The 27,132-nt window shown below is 43.5% G+C and overlaps 1 protein-coding gene across 1 annotated transcript; it reads left to right on the top strand.

Annotated features, from left to right (window-relative positions):
- The first annotated feature begins 7,117 nt into the window (after positions 1 to 7,117).
- Positions 7,118 to 24,438, top strand: LOC109402252 (dynein regulatory complex subunit 4). The gene is made up of 5 exons (XM_062846657.1): positions 7,118 to 7,315; positions 7,523 to 7,715; positions 22,854 to 22,878; positions 22,964 to 23,998; positions 24,061 to 24,438. Exons 2-5 carry the CDS (start codon positions 7,713 to 7,715, stop codon positions 24,354 to 24,356), a joined length of 1,359 nt encoding a protein of 452 aa, XP_062702641.1. The 5' UTR covers positions 7,118 to 7,315; positions 7,523 to 7,712; the 3' UTR covers positions 24,357 to 24,438.
- The last annotated feature ends 2,694 nt before the right edge of the window (positions 24,439 to 27,132 follow it).

The following is a 27,132-nucleotide window of genomic DNA, read 5'->3' as shown; positions in this document are numbered from 1 at the left end:
CAGAGGGAACAAATGCGCTGTAGTTACGCATTATGGATATGGCACGATTGATCCTTTGAATGCAAGTTTCTTAAACATAAAAAATAAAAACATTCAAATTTGTTTCTGATTTTTTTTTTACAAATATTTCTAAGGAATCCATGGCTGGAATAATCCATCCATCAGAAGCCACTAAAAGAGTTTCCGTAAGAATAGATTTTCACAGTGGCCCAACACATAGTTCTAGAGGCAAATCTAGTAGGGTAAAAGCTCCCTTAGTGGAGGTAGTACCAATAGTGGTGGTAGTGGCAATTTAGCACTATTTCGACCAAAATGCTTGTAAATGACATTTTTAATAGATGCATCATACCTAATTAATAACATTAATTAGGGTTTGTGTTCAGGATTTGCCGAAAAAACTATTTTAAGCAATTATTTTCCTTAATTTTTTTGCTCCTTTGCACCTATAGTGGTGGTAGTGTTCCTATAGTGGTGGGTCCCATAAGAATTCAATGGGTTGCGCCTCTATAGGAACCAATATTAAATTTTACCTCCATAATAGGAACCGTGTACCTATAGTTGGTGCAAGTGATTTATTAGCAAAAACTGAAATAAACAATGGTTTTTACATTTTTTTCTAGCAAATTTAAGTGAAAAACTACCGATTAACGTTTTCAGACTTTTTATTTTGTGGTTTTATCAATTTTATTCAATTATTTTACTACAAGGAGCTACTAATAGCACCACTATTGGTACATTTACCCTAGAAATCCTTAGATCATTTTAGAAAAATCTGTCAAGGTACCATGAAGGAAATTACATGTAAATCCGTGTGAGAATTATAACGAAAAAATTGAAGAAAACCCCTGGCGAATCTTCGAAAGAATTCATGGACAAAAAACTGGAAAAATTCTTTAAAAAATCTTGAAAAAATTTAAAAAAAATTCAACCAGCGATTATATCTTTAAGAAAAATTGCAACATTGTCTTTCAGGAACCTTCACAGAGTTGCTGTAGGGATTTTTTAGTGTATAACTGCGGAGGAAGGCATTTTAAGGTTTTCACAGGCATCTCCTTCCTCTTGGCATTTCTTCAATATTTATCAGAGGCGCTGCGCTGTCCATAAACTACGTAAACTAATTTTTGGGCATTTCAGAGCCATCATCGCCCCAAGACGGGCTTGGTGGTCTAGTGGTTACCGCTTCTGATTCGTATGCAGAAGGTCATGGGTTCAATCCCTGGCCCGTCCTTTTCATCCCACTTTGTATCTTTCTATCCACTTTCTCTCGCTCTCTCTTCTCTACATATACAACTCATGTATATTCATATGTTCATAGCCATCGCTAGAACCAGAAACGAATTGAAAAAAAAAATCGTTTCCCTCCCTTCCAACTTCCACTCACAGCACAGTGTATATATAACGCCTATAAGTTATGCAACCAAAGCGAGCTGTGCCGCTTGACCTTATTCACCTTATTCACCACACAATCTATCACGAACACTATAAATAATCCCCTATCCATGGATCGCATCACCGACCCAACGGTGACTCCCAGATCTCCCATCCTTTCCGTCTAACAAATACCCCAGTCCGTGCGGGTTGTGGGGACGCAGAGTGCTCTCGGTCTCTAGTAGCAACAACCAGTACACTCTAACATTCCTTTCCCTTCCCAGCTGACTATAAGGACGTGGCCGGCGCCGTTATTGATCCAAAATGTATGAGCTGTTTAAATTGCACTTTGAGAATAAGTGGAATGTCCCAGCCCCTTATTCAGTTGGATCTCAGTGCAACTGGTACCAGTTCAGATCAATCACGGAGGAGCAACCATTGACATGTATAGTCAGAATTGATCGTTGATCGTTGATTTCAGAGCCATCATCGCCCCATCCACCGTTAAGGACTTTGTCCATACAATATTAAGCTTAAGCTCAAGCTCAACAAAATTATTGACATTAGTATAAAGTGTAGACTTAACCCAGGCCACTCCCTGCTCCTTAGAGTCTATACAGTTCATGGATGGGCCTTAAAGTATTCTATAGAATACTCATCTTAAGTTTTTTTTTCAAGAATGTCTCACTGAGATTCTTCAGACATTACTAAAGAATATCGCAAAGTTAAGATATAAAAACAACCCCCCCAATACTCTACTAGAATGCATGCTCATTATCTTAGGAATTGCTCGAAAAAGTTTGTATCAGGCATTGTATTTAAAAACTTCAGAAATTCTTCCCGTTTCATTCAGGTATTTTTAAGAGTTTTTAGGGTGAATAAATTTTAGTAGTTTTTTTAATTCTCCAATGTGTTCTTTGCTAGCTATTTCTTCAATCTTTCATTTTCAAGCACCCTTACTTCATGCATTATTGTAGAGTGTTCAAATTTAATTTTCAATATAGGGTCTGGGACCATTTGGGCAGGAGCACCTATTTTGGGCACTTGCCAAGGCACTTGCTGCTATAACTAAGTCAATTTTGAATCGATTGGCTTAATTTTTGAGACACGATCAACTCGGCACAGTAGCTAGCCATGTTTTAAAGTTCAAGTTCGGTTCGGTTTGAAATTGACTGAGTTATAGCAGCAAGTGCCTAAAATAGATGCTCCTGCCCAAATGGCCCCAGACCCTATACGTAATATAGAAAAATGAAACTTACGCGGATTTGGCGCGAATTCATTTTCACAATCGCGCGGATTTGGCGCGGATTCAAATTTTGCTCGCGCGGATTCGGCGCGGATTTTTTTCCATGTTTCTTGTAACAACCCTGTAATGGCCACATGAATTGTGAACGATTTATGGTATGGATCATACGACCTGAGGTCTGACTTGTGATATTTGGCAGTTATTTCATATTTGAAAAGATTGATGATAGATCTTATCAACAGCTGCCAAGCAACACATACCAGACAGACATCAGAGTGTTTGACTCTTAAGCGCTGTTTGCAGATCAGAAGGAATTTCTCAGCCTATCTTGATGCATGGGAAATTCCTTGCCTGAATCGCTCAAGAAACCGGTTTTTCTTCGATCGCAGTACGCAGTAGCGAAGAAATGACAGTTCAAATGGCAGTCACCGAAGAAAGTTTCTGCCAGGAATCACTCAAGAAGTTTCTTGAGCGATTCCTTTCGAACTCGAAACTGCGCTTTATCATAAAATGTGCATATCATTCTGGCGGCCGTTAGTGCTCGTAAATGTTGGATACAAATGTTAGCGGGAAATATAAATTATATGGATTTTCAAAAGCAAAAACTGCTTACAAATAACAACAAATATTATTGTATTTTTATTGTAACAACGATTCATTTGACGCCATTCAATTAATTGTATTTGTATTGTAAGAACAATGAAAAAACATTAAAATATATTGTTTTCTTTTGAAAATTACCCTAAAAATGTCTCATAAAAACACAATACATTCTATTGTTTTTCGCGAAAAAGTGTATGAAAATTTTCTCGAAATTTTATGGTTTAGATACATAACGACCACCATTTTTTATTGTAAAAGTGTCATTTACCATTCGCTGAATGGTATAGAACAATAGGGGTGATGGTGAGTGTGCCGTGTAAATTACAATATGTTTAATGGTGAATATTTTTCGAAAAAATGGTGTTGTAACAATAAAATTTATCGTATTTTTATGATATTTTTCATCAGGGAAGCTGATAAATAAAGTCATCAACAATTTTCGAAGTTAATTTTACGTTTAAAATACACCGAGTAAACATGTTGGGAGTATTATCGTTTACCTTTTGAAGGGCGTTGTGAAACATCATTCAAACAAAATTTATCCTCGACTGTTAAAATATGTTATATTAACGTCGCAAGTACGTTGATGATACAAATATCTCCATGCGTCCTCAAATGAGATATTTCCTAATTCATCACTATCACTTCATCATCACAAGGGAATTTGGACCTAGTGGCACTATTCATGCTCAGCTCCAACATTGGCTGATAATAATTTGCAGAAAAACACATTCTGGTGCTGCGATAATAAAATTAAGCAAACGTTGTAACGCCCGTAGAAGAGCTTGATAGCCTGGAAAGTTGAGTATTTTGACATCAACATTGTGGCGTGTATTCAATGACCGAAAATTTCACAAAGAATACAACTCGATGGCAGGTGTTTGATTAAACTCAGGTACTTACCTGGAGCATACTTTCCTCGTATATTTTCCTGGATAATTATTTACACTCACAAACTCAAACTAAAAGGTAAAAATGGTCTAAAAACTGAATCTTCAGTATTGACAGCAGATCGGTTTGTTTTGATTTTGCTGCAGCTGCCTTGCACTTACAATTTTGTTCTATTGTTGTTGAAACAAAGGATACAGCACCACGAAAATACAACTCTCAGCTGCGCATTATAACTTCTTTTGCTGGTTGTTCAAAATACATCAAAATGATGTTATTTCAAGGTATTTAATGACAAACGAAATAATATGTTACTAAGATGTTCAAAAGGTGTAGTTTAAACGTGTTGCAGTCATATCTTCCTTTATTAGGCTATTCATAATCAATTTAAGTCTAAACTTACAGTGGCTGCTAAAAAAACACACATTTTCATCATATTAAAGAAAAAATATGTCGAAAATTCCTTGTTATATTGTGGGAGATAAAATTTGGAAATTATTTTTATTTTCTATATTAAAAAATATCACATAATCAATGTGAAATTTCTATACTAGATGATACTTTTGGAAATATTTTCATGTTCAACATATTTTGACGGCACTGTATTAGAATGTCGCCATGTTGCCTTCACGCAAACTTGGTTGAAAAGTATTCAAAATGTAAAAAAAATAAGCTGAATATTTGTGACATTAACCATTTGATTAAAAGCGCATGAATTTATGGCTACTAAAGACTATTACTTCACCATAAATCTGGTCTCGCACATAAGATTTGATTACGGTTAGGCTGACCATGTTTGTCCCGTTTAAATACGGGACACATTTCGGAAACTCAACAAAAAGAAAATCAATGTCCAAAAACAGAACTGCATGATATTAATAATGCCATTTCAGTTAGAAAGAACGTATAATTATGTCAAAAACGTTATCTATGTTCCAATGACGAGTGTTTGAAAATTTGGTTGTCCCGTTAAATACGGGACGGATGGTCAGTCTAATTACGGTACTAGGCAATGACAACATGAATATTTTATTTGATAGCTTCAGCATTTCGTAAAGGAGGAGCTGAAAGTAAAATTGTGTATTTTTGGACTGTAGCTGTCAGATATTTTGAATAGTTTGCAATTGGTAATAATTTACTTCCTGCTAACATGATCACAAAGTGAAGGTATTGGCGATGTTATAAGATACTTCTGAAATACATAAAACATGTTCTAACGATGTATTGAAAAACATCTTGTAAAACATCAAAGATGTTGTATAATCCGCCATTTTTTGCGCTTTTTCGGTGATATAAGAGCGATAAGTCGGGGCTACCGGTATATGTTTTTAAAAAAGGAAAATCCCAAGTGGACGGTTCGAAAGAAAGACTAAGACTGATTTATTGAGTTCGAAATTACAAAGGCCTAGCTTGTTGTGGTAACCGTTCCTGTATAAATGCTTACGCTATCAAACTGTGAAATGCGAGTCGTACATCCCGTCACGTTCTGCTGGTCGGTGGAGTTTAGCTTTTTGATGAGTCGAGTCGGTTCATGCTTGTGGCTGTTGTTGTTGTTGTTGTTGTGTTTGGTGTTGTGTGTTCCTCATCCGTTCTATAATGTCGGACAAGTCCGGGATCGGGTATGGAGGTTCGGTAACTTAAGTGTATAAATTTCAGTTTTTTGTATTCGTGATCTTACATGGGGATTTGTATGAAGCGTGTATTTTATACATTTATATAACAAAATGTGTTGCTTGGGATGTTAGTCGTAATGGGGATTTTTACGGGTGGCTTATTGGGACTACGTTAATACTCCTGTCTTGCCGGAGGGCCATCGTGTCAGTTCTGTTTAGCGTCTCAACCAACACTGGGACAACGACGCAAATGGGGCTACCACCTTTGATCTAACTGGGCGTGATGCAGCATTTCTTACTCAGCCGCTGGATGCCACAGCAGACGCTGTTCCTTGGTGAACAGACGCTAGGGTCGTATCTCCTCAATCTAGCTGAAGTTAGAAAGACAGCAATGCCCAGGCTGCACTACCAGCTAAGCTCACAATTCTTAGTCGGCAGTCTTTGCCATCGCTTGATTCATGGAAGCATGAGGTAGGAACTTGTAAGGACCAGAGCTATGTTGGACGCTCTCCTTATCGACTCACCCTTTTGCAGTCCATGTACAAAACGTTTATAAGACCGGTGGTCCTCTATGAAACATGGACCATGCTCGAGGAAAAAGCTGTAAACACTTGGAGTTTCCGAACGACGCGTGCTAAGTACGATGCGGCGACAAATTGTTGACTCAGTGCCAGCCACAGTCTGGTGCAGTGTTATCATGAATTTGATGTATTTGATGTTGGACTAAATGCGTAAATGAAATACATTGTTGGGCGTTCAATTGATTACCTTAGAACCTGAGACGAGACTCGCGAAGACGGTCTTCTTTTTCTCCACTTTGTTATTTTTTTCTTCTTCCTATCTGTGTTGACATTATATTTTGGGCTGGTGGTTCAAACACGTACGTGACCGCATCACCTCACATGCAGTGTGACTGAACCCCATTCACGCACAAAATCATGTTGAGGTGAAATTTTGCATCGCCAAGCAAAGTAATCATTGGAATATTTTGTTTTCAATTTATTTTTGACAGTACAGGAGGAGAAAATGCTGCTCGGAGTGAATTTTGGCTTCAGAATTTATCTGAGATAGCTATACTTTCCTCGTTTTAGGTAACGTAATCAAACGGGCTACAACTGACAGCTCAGTTGGGCTGCACTTGACGTTGCTTTTTTTCCTCTTCGCGAGTCTCGTCTCAGCTTAGAACGCACTGCAGTTGTTTACTGAAACATATTCTGTTTCGTTAGACGAACAATCGTCGACCACGTGCTACTCACGGAAAAGCGCGCGCGTTCTCGACCGCATCCGCCTCCGCGACATCCCATGTCGCTAGCCTACTGCGCTACTGCTGCCCAACATCGATCATAGCGCGCGCCATGACAACCGCCTTGGGGTAACGTTCGTTTTATCAATAAACGTTCGGAACCGCGTTGACAACAACGGTGGCAGAAGATTTCAGTTTAGTCCGCGTGTTGGTCGTCGATGCAATCCGTTTTTTCTCCGCTCTCGCAAGCTGGAGAAAAAGTAAAATCAACTTATCAAAACGTCCCGTGTGTCGTCAGTTCGGCGGTGCGGAGACAACCGAAGACTACCGCGCGTTTGCAAATTGGTCCCAACGGTCGGATTATTTATTTATGTGATTTATCAATTTATTTTTCTACTGCTGGTCAAACCGAACGCACTGTTTCGCTTGACTCTCCTCTTCTGGGCTGCCGTCGTCGTTTGTGTCCCGCGCGCGCACCATAGAATATGGTCCAATTAAGTTTGCACAATTTTTAACGGACGTTTCTATCGTTTTTTTTTGCTTCAAATTCATCGCCGATAGGAATTAGTGCTGGACAGTTTTTAGAGACGGTTCGACAGGCCCGGGAAAGTCGGTTCCCGTCCGGCGGAGATACCCGCCGCCAATAGTGGTGGACACAAAGAGCAAACACTAGGATACTAGAGCTACGACGACACGCAGTGCAATAAAACGGGATTATAAGCAAATATCAGCTCGCAGCTAAACAATAAAAATGGTAAGCTTTTGCAATTTTTGATTTTTTTTTGTTTCGGGGGATGCTTGACCGATTATTCCGATGGCTGTTTGGTTCAGAGGTTCCCAAACGGGTGCTGTCCAGGATCCATTTCTGTTGAAATTGATTGGTATCCAGTAGGGTGGCCCAAACTTATATGAAAAACAAAAACTTTGAAAAATGCCAATTCTTACGATTCAGGAATCGTTTTTTTGGACTCCCAGAAGCTACATTCAAAATTTGAGCAAAATCGATTAAGCCTAAGGGGGCGCTCAAAATGCTTAAAGTTTGTATGGCAAAACGTGGCCAAATGTATGCATAAATCTTATGTTTTCGATTTTGCCGCTAGGTGGCGCTGTAAGCGTTTAATGATAAAACCCTTAGGTATTATTGTAGGTGACTATATGCCAAACAACTTTGTCGAAGACCGCAAAGTGATCCGACGCCTGTGAGAAAAGTAATACCCTAGGAAAAGTGAAGCGAAGTATTGAGAATTCACTATTGATATTATTCCTTTACATGTACCTACTGGATAAAAACCATTATGTCTCGCCTCACTTTATCCAGGGTGTAACTTTTTTAATAGGCGTCGTTTCACTTTGTGGTCATCGACAAAGTTGTTTGGCATACAAATACCTACAAATACCAAAGGGTTTTATCACTAAACGCTAACAGCGCCACATAGCGGTAAAAATATTAAACTTAAAATTTCTGCATACATTTGACCACGTTTTCTCATACAAACTTCAAGCACTTTGAGCGCCCCCTTAGACTTAATCGATTTTGCTCAAATTTAGAACGTAGCTTCAGGGAGTTCAAAACAACCGATTCAGTAACAATCACTCCTTTTACAAGCACCATTTCGACGAACTTTTTCAGCATGATGCTGGATAACATTTGGATAATTCGATCGGGGTTTATTCACACAAATTTGGAGAAACTATAAAGCATAGCACAGTGTACAAATTCGATCAAAAAAACGGACGCAATTCAGTTCCGGTCGCTAAGCAAACGACAGATACCCATTCCTAAGCAAAAAACGCCGGGGAATCGAATGGTGCCAACCCCTTTCCATAAAAACGTCGCCAAGTGTCTCATTTTGGCCATTTTCCCCTAAATTTGTTAAAAATACTTGAACATATCAAACTTAAACCCAAAAAAGTTGGGAGGAACCCTGAATATTTCAAAAAACTTCATGTACCAATGACAAGCAACTTGGTTTAGCAAATATTTTTCACTTTTGATCACAATAAGTGTCTCATTTTGTCCAATATCCCCTATAAAATGAGAATATTTGAGAAGTTCGGATGATTTTCAATGAAAACCATGTAAAACCGTTCAAAAGTTGTGCTACTGTATGGAGAAATGCCAAACAGATCGTCTCTTGTGCATCACATTCAGAGATGATGTCCCATTTTGTCCAATATCCCCTATAAATAAATAATATTTGAGAATTTCTGATGAATTGGAACAAAATACCATGCAAAGTCGTTAAAAATCATGCTACTGCATGGAGAAACGCCAAACGGGTTGTGTCTTGTCCATCACATTCAGAGATGATGTCCCATTTTGTCCAATATCCCCTATAAATAAGGAATATTTGAGAATTTTGAATGAATTTCAACAAAAAACCATGCAAAGCCGACTTTTGAACGTGATACTGAATGGAGAAACTCTAAACAAATCATCTATTGTCCATCGCATCCAGAAATGATGACGGGTCGTGTCTCGTCAATCACAATCAGAGATGGTGTTCCATTTTGTCCAGTATCCCCATAAATTAAGGATATTTGAGAATTTCTGATGAATTTCAATAAAAACCATGCAAAGTCTTTCAAAAGTCATGCTACTTAATGGTAAACCCCGAAACGAATCGTGTCTTGTCCATCACATTCAGAGATGATGTCCCATTTTGTCCACTATCCCCTATAAATAAAGAATATTTGAGAATTTCAGATGAATTACAATAGAAAACCATGCCAAGTCGTTCAAAAGTCGTGATACTGAATGGAGAAACCCCAAATAGATCGTCTCTTGTCTATTACATTCAATGATGTTGTCTCATTTTATCTAACATCCCCTATAAATTAAAAATATTTGAGAATTTCAGATGAATTTCATTTTTTTATTTGTGAATTTTAACTTCAGGCGAAACTGGAAGCATTTCCTCATATTTTTGTTTTTTGATTTTTTTTATAAAATAACGAAGCAATATTTTCAAAATCGGGTTTCGTGCACATGTAGAGGGTGGATCAAGGTATCTCCTAATTTTTTTCCAGATAGAAAATGTTTTTTTGTTTAAAAATGGTTTCTGAAAAAACGAAAAATATTTTCCATCTGGAAAAAAATCAGGAGATACCTTGATTCATCCTCTACATGTGCACGAAAACCGATTTTGAAAATATTGCTTCGTTATTTTATAAAAAATCAAAAACCAAAAAGTCGTGCTACTTAATGGTAAAACCCCAAACAGATCATCTCTTGTTTATTATATTCGATGTCTCATTCTGTCCTTTTTCCCCTACAAATTAAAAAATATTCAAAGACAAAAAATATCAGATTTTTGAACGACTTTGTATGGTTTTTATTGAAATTTATCTGACATTCTTAAATATTCTTAATTAATAGGGGATGTTGGGCGAAATGAGACAACATCATTGAATGCGATGGACAAGAGATGATTTGTTTAGAGTTTCTCCATTCAGTACCACGTTCAAAAGTTGGCTTTGCATGGTTTCTTGTTGAAATTCATTCAAAATTCTCAAATATTCCTTATTTATAGGGGATATTGGACAAAATGGGACATCATCTCTGAATGTGATGGACAAGACACAACCCGTTTGGCGTTGCTCCATGCAGTAGCATGATTTTTAACGACTTTTCATGGTATTTTGTTCCAATTCATCCGAAATTCTGAAATATTCTCATTTTATAGGGGATATTGGACAAAATGAGACACTTATTGTGATCAAAAGTGAAAAACATTTACTAAACCAAGTAGTCTAACATTGCTACATGGAATTTATTGAAATATTCATTGTTTCTCCCAACTTTTTTGGATTTAAGTTTGATATATTCAAGTATTTTTGACAAATTTAGGGGAAAATGGCAAAAATGAGACACTTGGCGATGGTTTTCAGGAAAGGGGTTGGCACCATTCGATTCCCCGGAGTTTTTTGCTTAGGAATGGGTATCTGTCGTTTGCTTAGCGGCCGGAACTGAATTGCGTCCGTTTTTTTGCTCGAATTTGTACACTGTGCATAGTGTTGTGTACCAACTGAACTGTTTGTTGTTGTTGTTTGATTAAAAATAAAATGCAATTTTTTTCAATTTCCACGAGAGTTTATGGTTGGCACTTATGCTGTGAACAACTATTGTGAAATAATAACTACACATAAATTTACCTAATTCAAGATTCGAACCTGGGTCTCATCGATTGCCAGCCGCATGCCTTCCTAACTACGTCATCATACATACATACATACATTTATTTGTTCAACATCATTAAGACAAGACATAATCAACAATAGTACGCCACAATACTCGGTTTGTGGCTGCCGCTCTCCATCCTCGGTCGCGCCCAATGCTCGCCAAGTCACGCTCCACCTGGTCCGCCCATCGTGCTCTCTGCGCTCCACGCCTTCTTGTGCCAACCGGATCCGTTGCAAACACCAGCTTTGCAGGGTTGTTGTCCGGCATTCTTGCAACATGCCCTGCCCAACGTATCCTTCCGGCTTTAGCCACCTTCTGGATGCTGGGTTCGCCGTAAAGTGCAGCGAGCTCGTGGTTCATTCTTCTCCGCCACACACCGCCGAAGATCGTCCTTAGCACGCGTCGCTCGAAAACTCCGAGTGCTTGCAGGTCCTCCTCGAGCATGGTCCATGTCTCGTGCCCGTAGAGGATCACCGGTCTTATCAGCGTTTTGTACATGGTGCATTTGGTGCGTGGGTGAATCTTTTTCGACCGCAGTTTCTTCTGGAGCCCGTAGTAGGCCCGACTTCCGCTGATGATGCGCCTCCGAATTTCTCGGCTCACGTTGTTGTCAGCCGTCAGTAAGGATCCGAGGTAGACGAATTCCTCCGCCACCTCGAAAGTATCCCCGTCTATCGTAACATTACTACCCAGACGGATCCGGTCGTTTTCGGTTCCGCCTACCAGCATGTACTTTGTTTTTGAGGCATTCACCACCAGTCCGACCTTTGCTGCTTCGCGTTTCAGGCGGGTGTACAGTTCTGCCACCGTTCCAAATGTTCTAGCGATAATGTCCATGTCGTCCGCAAAGCACACAAATTGACCGGATTTTGTGAAAATCGTTCCCCGGCTGTTGAGCCCGGCTCGTCGCATCACACCTTCCAGCGCGATGTTGAAGAGTAGACATGAGAGTCCGTCACCTTGTCGCAGTCCCCGGCGAGATTCGAATGAACTAGATAGTTCACCCGAAACCCTTACGGCGATGACATAGTGCCGCTTCAAAGTGAGAGTGAAAGTGCGCGTACATAGGATTTTCGTGAATTTGCTATTGTTGATATTCTTCTTTGCGGCTTCGCACACGCGCACTCCCACTCTCACGCGTAACTATAACGGCACCCTTACGCAGTTTTGCACACCGTCCATCGTTGCTTTAATCAGTCTAGTCAGCTTCCCAGGAAAGCCGTTTTCGTCCATGATTCTCCATAGCTCTGCGCGGTCGATACTATCGTATGCCGCTTTGAAGTCGATGAACAGGTGGTGCGTTGGGACCTGGTATTCACGGCATTTCTGGAGGATTTGCCGTATGGTAAAGATCTGGTCCGTTGTCGACCGGCCGTCGATGAAGCCGGCTTGATAACTTCCCACGAACTCATTTGTTTTAGGTGACAGACGACGGAAGATGATCTGGGATAGCACTTTGTAGGCAGCATTGAAAATAGTGATCGCCCTGAAGTTCTCACATTCCAAATGGTCGCCTTTCTTGTGAATGGGGCAGATTACCCCTTCCTTCCACTCCTCCGGTAGCTGTTCGGTTTCCCAGATCCTGACTATCAGCCGATGCAGACAGGTGGCCAACTTTTCTGGGCCCATCTTGATGAGTTCAGCTGCGATACCATCCTTACCAGCTGCTTTGTTGGTTTTGAGCTGGTGAATGGCATCCTTAACTTCCCTCAGCGTGGGAGTTGGTTCATTTCCGTCCTCCGCTGCACTGGCGTCGTCGTTCCTTCCGTTGCCGTGGGCTCCCGTGCCTACGTTCTCCACGCCGTTCAGGTGCTGATCGAAGTGCTGCTTCCACCTTTCGATCACCTCACGTCCGTACGTCAAGAGGCCTCCGTCTTTATCCCTGCATATTTCGGCTCGCGGCACGAAGCCGTTGCGGGATGCGTTGAGCTTCTGATAGAACTTCCGTGTTTCTTGGGAACGGCACAGCAGTTCCATTTCTTCACACTCCGCTTCTTCCAGGCGGCGCTTTTTCTCCCGAAAGAGGCGGGTCTGCTGTTTCCGCTTCTGTTTGTAACGTTCCACGTTCTGTCGAGTCCCTTGCTGCAGCATTACCGCCCTCGCTGCGTTCTTCTCCTCCAAAACCGTTCTGCATTCTTCGTCGAACCATTCGTTCCGTCGATTCCGTTCCACGTATCCGATGGTGCTCTCGGCTGCGTCGTTGATGGCTGCTTTCACTGTACTCCAGCAGTCCTCTAGAGGGGCCTCATCGAGCTCGCCCTCGTCTGGCAACGCGGCTTCGAGATTCTGCGCGTATGCTGAGGCGACATCCGGTTGCTTCAGTCGCTCTAGGTTGTACCGTGGCGGTCGCCGGTACCGTACATTGTTGATGACAGAGAGTTTTGGGCGCAGTTTGACCATCACCAGATAGTGATCGGAGTCGATGTTGGCGCCACGATAGGTCCTGACGTCGATAATGTCGGAGAAGTGCCGTCCGTCAATCAGAACGTGGGCGATTTGAGATTCCGTCTGCTGTGGTGATCTCCAGGTGTAACGATAAGGGAGGCTGTGTTGGAAAAAGGTGCTACGTATGGCCATATTTTTGGAGGCGGCGAAATCAATGAGTCAAAGGCCGTTTTCGTTCGTTTGCTGGTGGGCGCTGAACTTACCAATCGTCGGTCTGAATTCCTCCTCCTGGCCTACCTGAGCGTTCAAATCTCCTATGATGATCTTGACGTCGTGGCTTGGGCAGCGATCGTACTCGCGTTCGAGCTGCGCGTAAAATGCGTCCTTGTCATCATCAGTACTTCCGGAGTGTGGGCTGTGCACGTTTATTATGCTGAAGTTGAAGAATCGGCCCTTGATCCTCAACCTGCACATTCTTTCGTCGATCGGCCACCAACCGATCACGCGCCTCTGCATATCACCCATCACGATGAAAGCTGTTCCCAGCTCGCGTGTGTTGCCGCAGCTCTGGTAGATGGTATGATTACCTCTAAACGTTCGCACCATGGATCCTGTCCAACACACCTCCTGCAGCGCTACGATGCTGAACCCGCGGTCCTTCAGTAGATCGGCGAGTATGCGGGTGCTCCCAATGAAGTTGAGAGATCGCAGTTCCACGTACCGAGTTTCCAATCGCAAGTCCTTTTTGTTCGCTGGGGTCGTTGCCGTTGGTCTCGGTTCGTATTATTCTGTTGCTGATTTTCCGTTACAATGTTTTTTTACGGCTGGCTCGTAGGGCCTGACACCAACCCCCTACTTTCCGGAGGACCATAGTGCACAGTTGAGCTTAGAGTCCTTCCCTGGCACTCGGACGTAGATCAGCCGCCCCTAACATGGGGATCAGACGCTGTTGTGAGCCGCTCCTCCTGGAGAACAGACGCTCAGGTTTGCCGAAGCAAACCCCCCCTTCCCTGTCAGCCTACGACCAAAGTTCCCACCGGGGTTGGTTACCCGATCTTCCCTAAGGTTGCTCATAGTTTCCGGCCGGTACCGCGTGGAGGTAGGGATAGGAGTTGCTGGGCAGAGGCTAGTGGATCACAATGGGATCTGAATTGCGCAGCATACCCAGCCTTTACCGTGCCAACTACGTCATCATAGAGATGATGAATTGCAGCGCTCAAATCAAAACATAAACTTCCCGTGGTTTAATAAGGATCAGCACTGGTGAATTAGCACAGAACATTATGGTTAACAACTGAACAACAGATTAATTCAGCTGTTATTCAGAGAAAAAAAAACACGTGTTTTCATCATGTATCATCATAAGTCGAAGTATGATGAAATGAAAGCGCTTATTTGACTTGTGAAAAACACATTATACAGATACATGTGCTAATTTTTACATGAACTTAACAAGAAGCATAAAAGGGTCTTGTTAAACTATATTGTAAAGGAATTACTGCGAGTCGAATGAAAATCTTATTAAACGCTTGAAAAGTGATTTAAATTATCATTGTTAATACCGATACGAAAAGTTGAACATTGGCTACTTTTTCAATTGAAAATGCATTTGTACAGTAATGTGTACAGCATAATTTTAGTTCAGCTATAATAACTATTATTGAGCAACAATTCAGCATGCATGCTTGTTTGCGGCTTGCGATTGTTAGTTGGGTTAGCATTTTTCAATGTTTTTGTTTTTCATATGTGGGCCACTCTAATATCCAGGTTCCCGAGTTCTTTGGTTGCGAACCCCTCCCCTAGAATAACGTTTTGCAGTGTCTGACTTTTACCGTGAAAGGTCGTAACGAACGCGGTGAGCGGATACATCGTGTTGCATATGTATGGCCACAATGCCATATGTGTCCTTGCCTGCCATGCAAAGAGGGACAGACAATGACGTTGCCCGTTGGATTTTGCTCGGTCACAATCGCACAAAGTTCGCAGCATTGGCGGTTTTTCGATTTGTTTAATTGCGTTAATCTAATTCAGCGAATGCAAAGTTCGCTGCCATCAGCAGGATCTGAAGTAGTTTATGAAGCTGATTGGCATGTGCCGGATTAGTCGAATTTTTCAGTTGCGTTATTGCTATTAAAATTTGTGCATTCCATTTTTTTCAGGTTACAATATCGTATCCTGGAAGAACTAGTTATATTCATAACGTGTTCGATCCAGAGAAACAACGGCATTATCCGGCAATTCACAATAAATATAAAACCATACAGCAATGATTCGCGAAAAACCTTCTCATATCAAGCTACCCTCACCCTTCGTTCCACGGACAAATGACTATAGTATACTGCTATGGTTACTCCCGATTAAATAACAGCGGAAAGTGAAGTTGATTGCCCTTTATCATTGGTATATATGGAAGGAGCCTTGGCATAGTTCTAACCAGAAATGGCCTTTGCCTACATTAGGAGTTGTTATTTTTTACAACAAGAATGAATGAAAAGAATTAATAGAGGTGTATTGAACGGATGTCATTTCAAGGTACAATGTGTGGAGAATGCCATGTTAGTTGATGCTAGAGTATGGTTATGCCTTGGCATAGAATTCTTCACTATATTATGCATACAATGTAGGTAAGGTTTTAGGAAAAGTTCTTTTGACTCTCTCTCAATTTGTGGAGCTCGTACCTGTTCAGCAGACGGAATCACAAATTGACTACGTTCCTAATGATGAATGGCAGGTTTCCTAAACTCTCCACGATTTAGGAGTACGTGCGCAGGGCAAATGACTTCCGGCCCCTAATCTCCTAGAGATTGAGGAGCAGGTTGGCCGGTTGAAAAACAACAAAGCCGCTGGAGGAGACCAACTTCCAAGCGAGCTTCTAAAATACGGTGGAAAAGCACTGGAGAGAGCACTACACTGGGCCATTATCAAGATTTGGGAGGAGAAAGTCTTACCGGAGAAAAAAAAAGGGTGACAAGTTAGATTGCGGGAACTATCGTGCGATCACACTACTAAGCCCTGCCTACAAAATACTCTCTCAAATTTTATGCCGCCGTTTATCACCGATTGCAAGAGTGTTCGTGGGACAATATCAGGCTGGATTCATGCGTGAACGCGCCACAACGGACCAGATGTTCGCCATCCGCCAGGTGTTGCAGAAATGCCGTGAATACAACGTGCCCACTAGAGGTGGGTAACTCACTCGCGAATCGACTCAAAGAATCGATTCGCTAAACCGAGTGAGTGAGCCATGACTCTTTTAAAAAGAGTCACGATTCGCTGATGTTCATTACGATGTGTATGTGTGTATGACTACGCACTTCATGATGATTCGACGCAGAACATTGCAATCTTTGAGAATGAATTTTGTTTCCATAGGTACTTATATTATATGACTGGCTCGCACCAACAATTCGATTCTTCGGAAAAATTAACGAAAACCTGCGAATTGTGTATTTCACTACGTTAAGCTCAGACGTTTGTGCAAATCGTCAATATACCATGCCATGCAAGTAAATTTTGTACGAAAAGAAGTTGACTCACATCGAAAATCGACATTTTCTTCAAATCCCGGAAATGAGTTACTGAATCGATCAAAAGAGTCGACTCCTTTTTGAGAGTGAATCGGTAGCGATTCACTCTCAAAATTGAATCAGTTTTCCCATCTCTAGTGCCCACACATCACTTGTTCATCGATTATAAATCGGCGTATCATGTTCCGCTATGACAGATTATGCATGAATACGGATTCCCGGATAAACTGATACGATGGTCTGTCGTGCTTGCTGTTCAACATTACTTTAGAGGGTGTAATAAGGAAAGCGGGGGTAAACATGAGTGGAACGATTTTCACGAAGTCTGTTCAGCTGCTTGGTTTCGCTGATGATATTGATATTATAGCTCGTAAATTTGAGACGATGGCGGAAACGTACATCCGACTGAAGAATGAAGCCAGGCGAATCGGATTAGTCATTAATGTGTCGAAGTTAAAGTACATTATGGCAAAGGGCTCCAGGGATGAATCACCGCGCCCGCCACCCGGAAGAAGATGCTGCGTACCATCAACGACGGAGTGCAGATGGAAGACGGGACTTGGAGGAGGCGAATGAACTCCGAACTGTATCAGCTACGGAGAGAACCAACCATCATCCACACCGCGAAAATCAGGAGGCTACAGTGGGCAGGTCACGTCATCAGGATGACGGATAGCAACCCAACTAAAATAGTTCTCGTGAGTCATCCGACCGGTACAAGAAGACGTGGTGCGCAGCGAGCTAGGTGGGTCGATCAAGTGGAGGACGTTTTGCGGACCCTTCGCAGAGTGTGGAACTATAGACATATAGCCATGGGCCGAGTAGAATAGTGACGGCTACTATGTAGAGCAGAGGCCACCCAGGCCTCAACCTGATCGGTAAGGTAAGTAAAGAGTCAGTCCGATCAGTCAGTCGGCACCGGGCAAACGCAGTAATCCTAGGCGTGGCGGGGGCCCAGCAATAGGATCTGCTGGGCCTCTTCTCAGTAATTCCACAATTCCGGAAGCAACTTTGTAAAATCGATACGGCACCGCTTTCAAAGTGTTACAGACCAGCTGGTAGTGTCTCGGGCACATCATAAACGACGCTAGTAAGTTCCTGACTACGGCATACTTGTCTTGCTTTATATTTAGTAACTGAGACACTACACGTTTGGGTAACTACGCACAAGTGTACTGGTAGGGACGGCATTCTATAATCTTAGTAATATTGGTTGAACTGACTTGAAACGGCGAATGGGCCAATAGCGGCGCTATCTTAAGTCCTATATAACCGTGGCGTGGCCCTTAAATACGTTCCTGATTTGTACCCAGCTTGGGACACTAACTGGGTGGAATGAACACTCCTGATTAGCGCTGATCCGGCTCTGAGCTCATTCCCCATAAGGGACTGTGCCGACCCTCGGGTGGCCTCCTTGCTTGCGTAGATAACCATCAGGATCATTGGCGGGGGTCTCCAGTTAGCCTAGTGGTTAAGGCTATGGATCGCCAATCCGGAGACGGCGGGTTCGATTCCCGTTCCGGTCGGGGAAATTTTCTCGACTCCCTGGGCATAGTGTATCATTGTACTTGCCTCACAATTCATGCAATGGCAGGCAAAGAATGCCCTTCAATTAATAACTGTGGAAATGCTCAAAGAACACCAAGTTGAAGCGAGGCAGGCCAAGTCCCAGTGGGGACGTAGAGCCATAAATAAGAAGAAGAAGAAGAATCATTGGCGACTACTTCACTGGCAGCGAGGAATAGTGGCTCCAGGGGGGACCCAACAACAATGAGCACTAAATCCCATATCCAAGTGATCGAAAACGGGAACGGCGCTGAACCCGTTCGTGCAGGGAGAATAGGCGAGATCGCCATTAAGAGGGGGTGTACCTACTAGCGAGCAAGCTGCAGGAGATCCAACAGGAAGAGTACAAGGTGGCATAGCACCGGCCGAGGAAACGCAAATGCTGATCTTACGCTAAACCGCAACAGGAGCTGGTAGTAGCCGAGCAGCTGAACAGCCGAACAGCTGAATGAGATGATCGGCATCACAAGCCCTGTAACAAGGCCTGCTGAAGCTCCAAAAATTGCTAGCTTTGGCCAAGAAGGAGTACGATCTCCTACTCGAAGTGCGAAATACGGCAGGGAAAAGCGTTCCACCCAAACGGACAGCTTCTGTTTTGCTGGTAACACGACGATGGCGCATGAGATCATGCAGCTCGCCGGAGCCTTAACGGGAAAGTCAAACCGCCCTACGGCTCGAGCTGCATGAGGCGGGCGGAAATTCGAAGAGAAGCAAAGCCATAGGAGGCCAACCCTAAGAGAAACAAGGGCCAACCGGACCAAGGGAAGAACCCTGATTAGAAAGAAGAAGTTGCGTGAACGGAGCGACGCGTTGGTCTTCAACACTAAGGCGCGTACATACGCTACACTAAGGCGCGTACATACGCTAAGGTGCTGAGGGCCGTGCGAGGCAAAAATCGTCTCTCAACGCTAGGGGCGGAAGTACAATGCATCAAATGATGCACCAGGACTGGAGAGATGGTGCTAGTGCGTCCAAGAAAGGCTACTAGGCACTAACTCAGGAGGTATTGGGCGAAAAGGTGCAGGTGAGAGCCCTAACGGTGGAGGTGACTCTCCAGTGCCAAAACCTGGACGCAGAGAAGCTCACAGACGCACTTAAACAGCAGTGCGAGATAGATGCACCAAGTGCATCGATGTGCCTGCGAAAGGGCCCGGCAGGCACGCTGATCGCCACGGTCAAGCTCCCTGTAGGGAAGGTGAACGTAAGGCGACTGCTGTCGGCAAGATCAAGGTAGGCTGATCAGTGTGCCCGCTCAGCATATACGAGCCACTAGTGGCGTGTTTCAAGTGCTTGCTCAAGAGCAAGGACACTAGTCGTAGGCGTGTACAGGCTCTGACTAGAGCAAACTTTGCAGGAAGTGAGGAGTGGAAGGCCACATCTTGAGGGAGTGCAACTCGACACTAAAACACCTGATTTGCACGACAAATGCCACATGACGGGCGGGCCCAACTATCCAGACGGACGTGGAGGTCGAACCAACCGCGAGTCCCGTGGTCATCGGTGGAGCCTTCAACGTTTGAGCGATTGAGTGGGATAGACGCTCAACTAACGCGAGTGGCTGGGCTTTACTCGAAGCTATAGCAAGACTGAGCGTGGATGTCACACACGTAGGCGACAGAAAATCTACGGTAGTAACGGTGCAGATTCCATCATTGATGTGACCTTATGGAGCCCGGACCTAAACCCTAGCTCGGACTGGAGGGTTGTCGATGGATACACACACAGTGACCATATGGCGATTCGATACAGGATGGATCACGGAGAAAGACGGCCACAGCCGAAGGTCATCGGGGATGGCTGACCTCGCGCTTTGATAAGCCGGAATTTGTGGAGCGATTACTTATGGAGGGTAACAACATTGGTAACAACGAGATCTATCCAGCGATGATCTAGTCGGCACCCTAAGCTGTGCATGTAAAGCCACAATGCCAAGGCGATCCTTATTCAGAAATGGACGCAAACCGATATACTGGTGGTATCCAGAAATCGCAGAACTCAACGTATCCTGCCTCTGGAGCCGACCTACTGATCCTGCCTAAGAGCAAGAAGGAGGATACAAAGAGCTCGCACCGATGAGGGAGACACCTGAACAGGAAGGTCCGGGTAGTGTAACCCACCGTCTTTTATAACAAAAGTAAAAGCCAGGACTACTCTCTCCTCGACCCACTAAACAACATTCCTATGGTCGCCAAACCCTTCGTCTCTCCAGAATCACCAAGATGGCATTGTTTCAGAGAGGGGTAGTGAACATCGCACCTCCAAGGTTAGCTGCGTAGTCTGCAGCAACGACCATCGATGACTCGCTTTGGAGAGTCCATCACGGTAGCATGCTGGTGCTTAGCCAGTTTCTTGAGTGGTCCTCACCATTCCCTTTGACATTGGAAGGTGGGCAGGGTCAACCTCACGCCCGCGCTCAACTGTTTTGCAAACATCAACAACTGATGCCTACGTGCAACCAGATCTGACCTGTTGAAGGCAAGGATATCACTACCCTTCAGGCCCTATCAGCTGCACCAGAAGGTTGCTGACAGTAGGGTCTCCACCTGCCCGGGCCCCTACCGGGGACCCCTTTCTAACCGCGGGCTCGGATCCAACCCAGTAGACCTACGCCACGACAGCACCGCTTCCAGGACTTCCTCTCCGCGACCACTTAAGGCGAAACTGGAAGCATTTCCTCACTTTTTGGTTTTTGATTTTTTATTAAATAACGAAGCAATATTTTCCCGCATAGTTCCCGCATCACTATATCTACATATAGGACCATAGACCGCCGTCTCCTATGGCCAAACCAGCCAAAGCGAGTTCGCCACGGTGACAAACGACGAGCTCATCACAATAGCGAAGTCGCTTAACCTTCCTAATGCATCATGTTGTAAACAGCTCGCTGACGTAGTGTACGGTTTGGGTAAAAAATGACCCTAACAGCAACAACAACCCCAACTAACAAGGAAGGTTAAGCTGAACAAGGCTCCGGGTCCGGACGGTATCCCGACAGTAGCCATCAAGACGGTCACAGAGGCTAGCCCTGACATGCTCAGAATGCAAATTTACCTGTGCCTCTATTCTTCAGCTTTTTCAACAACTCCTGAGTCCATGCCATACGTGATGTCCACCAACAATCTTTGAAGCCATCCGGATTGAGTGAACCCAATCGCCCATTCTAGCTGCTAAACCGCGCACGAATTGCTGCAAAACAACCCATCGTATTGCAGACGGCGCCAATACCTCATCGAGCATGGCCGAGTCGTTCCAAGCAGGAAAGTGGAGTTGAAGACTGTCGCATGCGCCATTACCCAATGCTGCACATCAGACCATCTGAGTCCAGTACAGCTTCTTCCAGTTCCAAAAGTGTTTTTTTATCAGCCTCCTTTGCCTTACTACGATGCCGTCATGTTGTATGGGAACGGTGAGAGCGCTATCGCCGGCGAGAGCGTGGATCAATACGCGATTCTAGATGATGATGATGGTTCTTCGTCAACCATGCTTGAGGCCGAGGTAGCCAACCTGCTTGGTGTAGTAGGACCTAACGAGTCGCTTTCTCCGACGAGTAAATGGAAGATTTGAAACTGGACAGCTGTGGCGATATGAAGAACCGTATCTGCCGGATAGTTGTCCCAGGTGCGTCGGTTTGACGAATGGTGGCTCCGTAGAGGAAATTGACAAAATACAGTTTTCTGGACAGAAATGTTTGGGAACAAATAGCGGAGTACGTTGAGAAAGGATACACGTATTATATGGCCACTGCAGAAGGAATATGCAGAACAGTTTCCCGAAGCGACAAAAGCATTAATCGAAGAGCACTGCGTTGATGACTACCTCGACAGCGCAGATACGGTAAAAGTGGAACTGATTCAAGAAGTAAATTTTCCATGGCCGGAATGAAGATTCGAAACTTTTGTTCGAATTCTGCCGAAGTAGTTGAACAAATTGGACCGTTCAACACCGTTTAATATAATGTTTTGGGTCTAGAGTCGAACACTCAAAGAGTGCTTGGAGGTCATCCTAAGATGTGCTTAGTTTCGATACATATGCTCTATTTTTGCAATCGTTTCTTTCCAATATATTTTTTTGTCTTGGTAGTTGATGAGTTTTTTTATGCAGCTACATACATTATAGCTGTCTCCTCGTTGCTGAAATGAATGGCTTCTAGAGATTTCTAATTTTAATAGTAATTTCCATGCCCTTTTATGATTATCAGCTAAAGCTAATTTTCTTTACATTTATTCAACAGGGACCCAAAAAAGCGAAAGGAAGCAGTGAGTATAATTTTAGATCACGAATAACCTGAAAAATATGCGTTTTTATATTCCTTATCTATCCTTAATCCAAAACAAAAAAAAGCGGTCATCGATGGGGTGGACACATCCAGTATGTCCCGCGAGCAGCTAGAGCAGTTTGCGCTCCGGCTTCGCAACGAGATGGAACGGGAACGCGAGGAGCGAAACTTCTTCCAGCTGGAGCGGGACAAACTGCGCACGTTCTGGGAAATCACGCGCAAACAGCTGGAGGAGGCGAAGGCCGTGATTCGCAACAAAGAACGTGACGTTGAGGTGGCCCAGGAACTGGCCGATCAGGACACGAAGAACGTGATGCAGGAGATGAAACATCTCCAGTACGAGCATCAGTCGCACATCGGGGAGCTGAAGGCGGAAATGATGACACAGCTGAAGATGGCCCAGGAAGATCACTCTCTGCAGGAGCGGGAGCTGCTCAACGACAAACGGGACTTGCGACGGTTGCTGCGTGAGAAGGAAGAAAACTCCGAGTTGGAGGTGCAGCAGCTCAAGCTGAAGCACAGCGAACTGCTGAGCCAAGAGCGTGCCAAGTTTAAAGAGGAAATCGACGCCATGACAAAGCTGTTCGAGCAGCGGCTACAGAGCTACAAGGAAGAAGCTGAAGTGCGCCACGAAATGGAGTTGTCAGAGGTTGAAGAACGAAAGAACGGCCAGATTTCGGAACTGATTCAAACCAACGAGAACGCCTACAAAGAGATGAAGGGTTACTACAACGACATTACCCTGAACAATTTGGCACTGATCAACAGCATGAAGGAACAGATGGAAGAGTTGCGAATTCAGTCGGACAAGGATTTGAAGAACAATTCGGAGGTGATGGCCGAAAACAGGAGGCTCGTTGAACCGTTGAAACAGTCCCAATCAGAGTTGGTGGAGCTGCGCAAGAAGTTGCAGTACTACGACCGCGATAAGGCTACGCTTAATCGAGTGAAAACTCGCCTCGGCGCAACGCAGAAACAGCTCAGTAGCTTGAAGCTTGAATCGGACGTGCTGCAGATGCGCTGTGAAAAGTTGGTCGAAGAACGCGATCAGCTGAAGAACATGTTCGAGAAGTCTATACTGGAGTTGCAGCAGAAATCAGGTAATGTTAAAGAATGTTTGTAACGACTGTATGACGTTTCTTATATTTCTTCTTTCCGAAAGGTTTGAAAAATTCCCTACTGGAACGAAAACTGGAGTACATCGAGAAGCAAACGGAACAACGGGAAGCCATTTTAGGGGAGGTGCTTTCGCTGGCAGGTATCGAACCGCAATCGTTGAGCATTCGCATCGAAAAGCTTCTGGTACAGAAGAACGACAAAATCCAGGACCTGCGGTACGAGCTGGCCCGCGTCAGCAAGATGTACGACGACTTGCTGTCGATGATGGAAGCCAAGTTGGCCAAGTACGGTATCACCCTGAAGGATCTGGAGCTGAGCAGCATGAGACTGGAGAAGTGATTTGTTTTTTTCAAGCGTTTCATGTTTGCATTTCTTTGTCTTTTCGACAGTTTTCAGATTCGACAATAAAATTGTGCTGAAATGAGTTATAATGCACTAATTCTTTGTTTACACGACTTTTCTACGCAATTTCATTTTGCAACATTTTTTTACGTGATTTTCTAACAGCTTGTAACAGCTAATTCAGCCAAAATCAAGCTTAAGAGCGGCTTTTTCATCTGTTGTACAGCAATAATGTTTATTGGGTACGTTTCTGGTGAGCTGAATGTTCCAACCAAGTAACATCTGCTGTCAATTTCAATTACAGCACACCTTAAAGTCACGCTCAGTGAATACATGGAGCAATTCGATGAATTCCAAGAGTCTATTCACCTGATAAAACTGATAAAACCATCCCATGTCTAGTGAATTAGCAACGACTGACACAAATGCGTCAATCAAAGCCTCAAATCTAAATCAATGATGCTGAAACGTTCAAAAACGTCCAAGCGAATTATCGTCATTATTATAACAAGCTTAATCTGCGCTGGTTCAACACCATCAATTCAATAAAGTGAAAATCCACCCTTCAAAACATCTCTTTGACACCTAAAAGGGCTTAGGGGAAGAATCGAACCCTAAATCAATCAACCGGATTTTTTCTTGCAACAGATAGGGGTGGAAACTTTCTGCCTGGTTGCCGCCGCTCAATCTGGATGATGATGGTTGGTGGGCCCTTTCGACGGAAAGTTCAACCGCCAAAACAAGTCAAAGACAATCCTCATAAACTTTGATGTCTTCTCCGTTTCTTTTTTGTCCCCAGCATCCTGCTCGTGCTATCATCCTCAAGTCAGGTCAAGTCCAGCAGTTTTACAAAGAAACAAGAGAAAGAAAAATAACAGAACGAGCAACACAATCGTTTTGATTTCATACCCACCGAACCCAAAGCCAATGATCCGGTCAGAGATTTTAGCACCCGAAACAGCTTGCGACCCTCCCTTCCTTACTCTTCTATTATTTAGTATTAAGTCCGGTTACATAACGAAAGGATAAAAACCGATTATGTTGGATCTATTTCTTTGACGTTTTTTTTTTCTTTTCACAGAAGTAAAGGATTTCAAAGCAAATCATGTGCAAGAGGACACTTGTCAGCCACCAGTTTTTGTTTCAATTTCGTTCTTTGGTTACACTGCACCACCGTGACATGTTTATTTCGGGACTTGACCGACGGGCATTTGTCCGCATGGTGCGGCTGCGGTACATAATGCCCTGTAATGGTCAATGTAAAAATCGCCTTGTCAGCAGCCAATACAGTTTTAAACATTTACTCAATCAGCAAAATTGCAGAAATGTCCCAAATGGAGAATAACGTGCTTCTGGAGGCTCCAGACTGGAGCCGGCCTTCTGATTGGCTAGTGTCAAACGCATTGGATGTGCCGTGATTCATTGGATCGTCTAAGTGATTTTTTCCTCTAGTGAAAACCGATAGAAGCGTTGGACGACCGCCTAAATAAACTGTTTTATCTAATGATGTAAAAACGATTTGTACGACCACGTGAATAGTTAGAGTTTATGGTGATCATCTGATAGACGCGTTGGACGACCCCTCTTATTGAGCCCATATCCATGGTGTTCGATATACGATAGACGACGACGGTTAGGAACAATAATTACGCGTTGGACTACCTGGATTAGGTAGTTTTCCTGGTGATCGAATCTACACTGAACGAAAACCCCATCCCGAAATCGACTGATTTGTCCGACCATCCATTCCAAATTACCAAAATCGTGTTTTCGAATGACGGATCAGTCATACGGCAATCATCCTAAAAAGCGGATGACGATCATCTTGTTCCCGTATGAGTCGACGCACGCCATGTGAATGAATATTAGCTGCAGAGCGAAGGACGCTCAGATACACCGAATTTATTCATCGATAGCGTAACATGTTCCTTGATCGTGACACCCGGGTCGTTGACGATTTCGCATCGCATGTCTTGGACATACTAACTTTTTTTGAAAAGGATGCCCGCGAGGGTATCCTGGTCACTAAGCACATCATTTTTTTTTGCAAAAGATAGCGGTGACATTATTATTATCAATCGCTAAAAAACATGGTTGCTCGACCATATGGTCGACATTCAATTTTCATATCACTGTCATCCGGTTTTAGGATGACATCATTCGGTCGGTGGACCATACGGTTTGCGACCAAATGTCGTTAAGGGGCGTGATCGTATCGCCTCTCAGTCGATCTTAGGCGGGGGGTTTCGTTCAGTGTATAGACGAGTTGGACGACCGTCCTTGGTTTTCCTGGTGGTGGTGTTGTTTTTCGTGAATATTATAGCGCATTCAGTTCATCACTGGATTATCGCACTAGTTTTCAAGAATGCGAAAACGCAAATAAAAGTGCGCGATTGCATCCAATCGAATCGGTGTCTTCAGAGCACTTATTCAGCGTACATCAAAGAATTAGTGCGCCGAAGACATAAATTTGATTTGATGCAATCGCGCAGTTTTATTTACGTTTTCGCACTTATGAAGACTGCACTGAGCGCAGTCCAGTGGTGGACTAAATGCGGTATAACTTAAGCTAATTCTTCACATAAGTGATAGAACTTATAGAAACGCTGGACGACCGTCTGAATCGGTTGGTTTCCTTGCCAATGCAGTCGATACGACTATGTGAGTGAGTTTGTTTACCGATTTTAACGACCGTCTGAATAGTTGGATTTCCTGGCAATGCAACCTAGACCATCTAGCCATCTAGATCTACATATGAATAAGCTGGTTTTCA

This window comes from Aedes albopictus, chromosome 1, assembly GCF_035046485.1.
Source record: "Aedes albopictus strain Foshan chromosome 1, AalbF5, whole genome shotgun sequence".
NCBI lineage: Eukaryota > Metazoa > Arthropoda > Insecta > Diptera > Culicidae > Aedes > Aedes albopictus.
The sequence above is the reverse complement of the archived record's forward strand: the minus strand, read 5'-3'. Positions and strand labels throughout refer to the sequence as shown.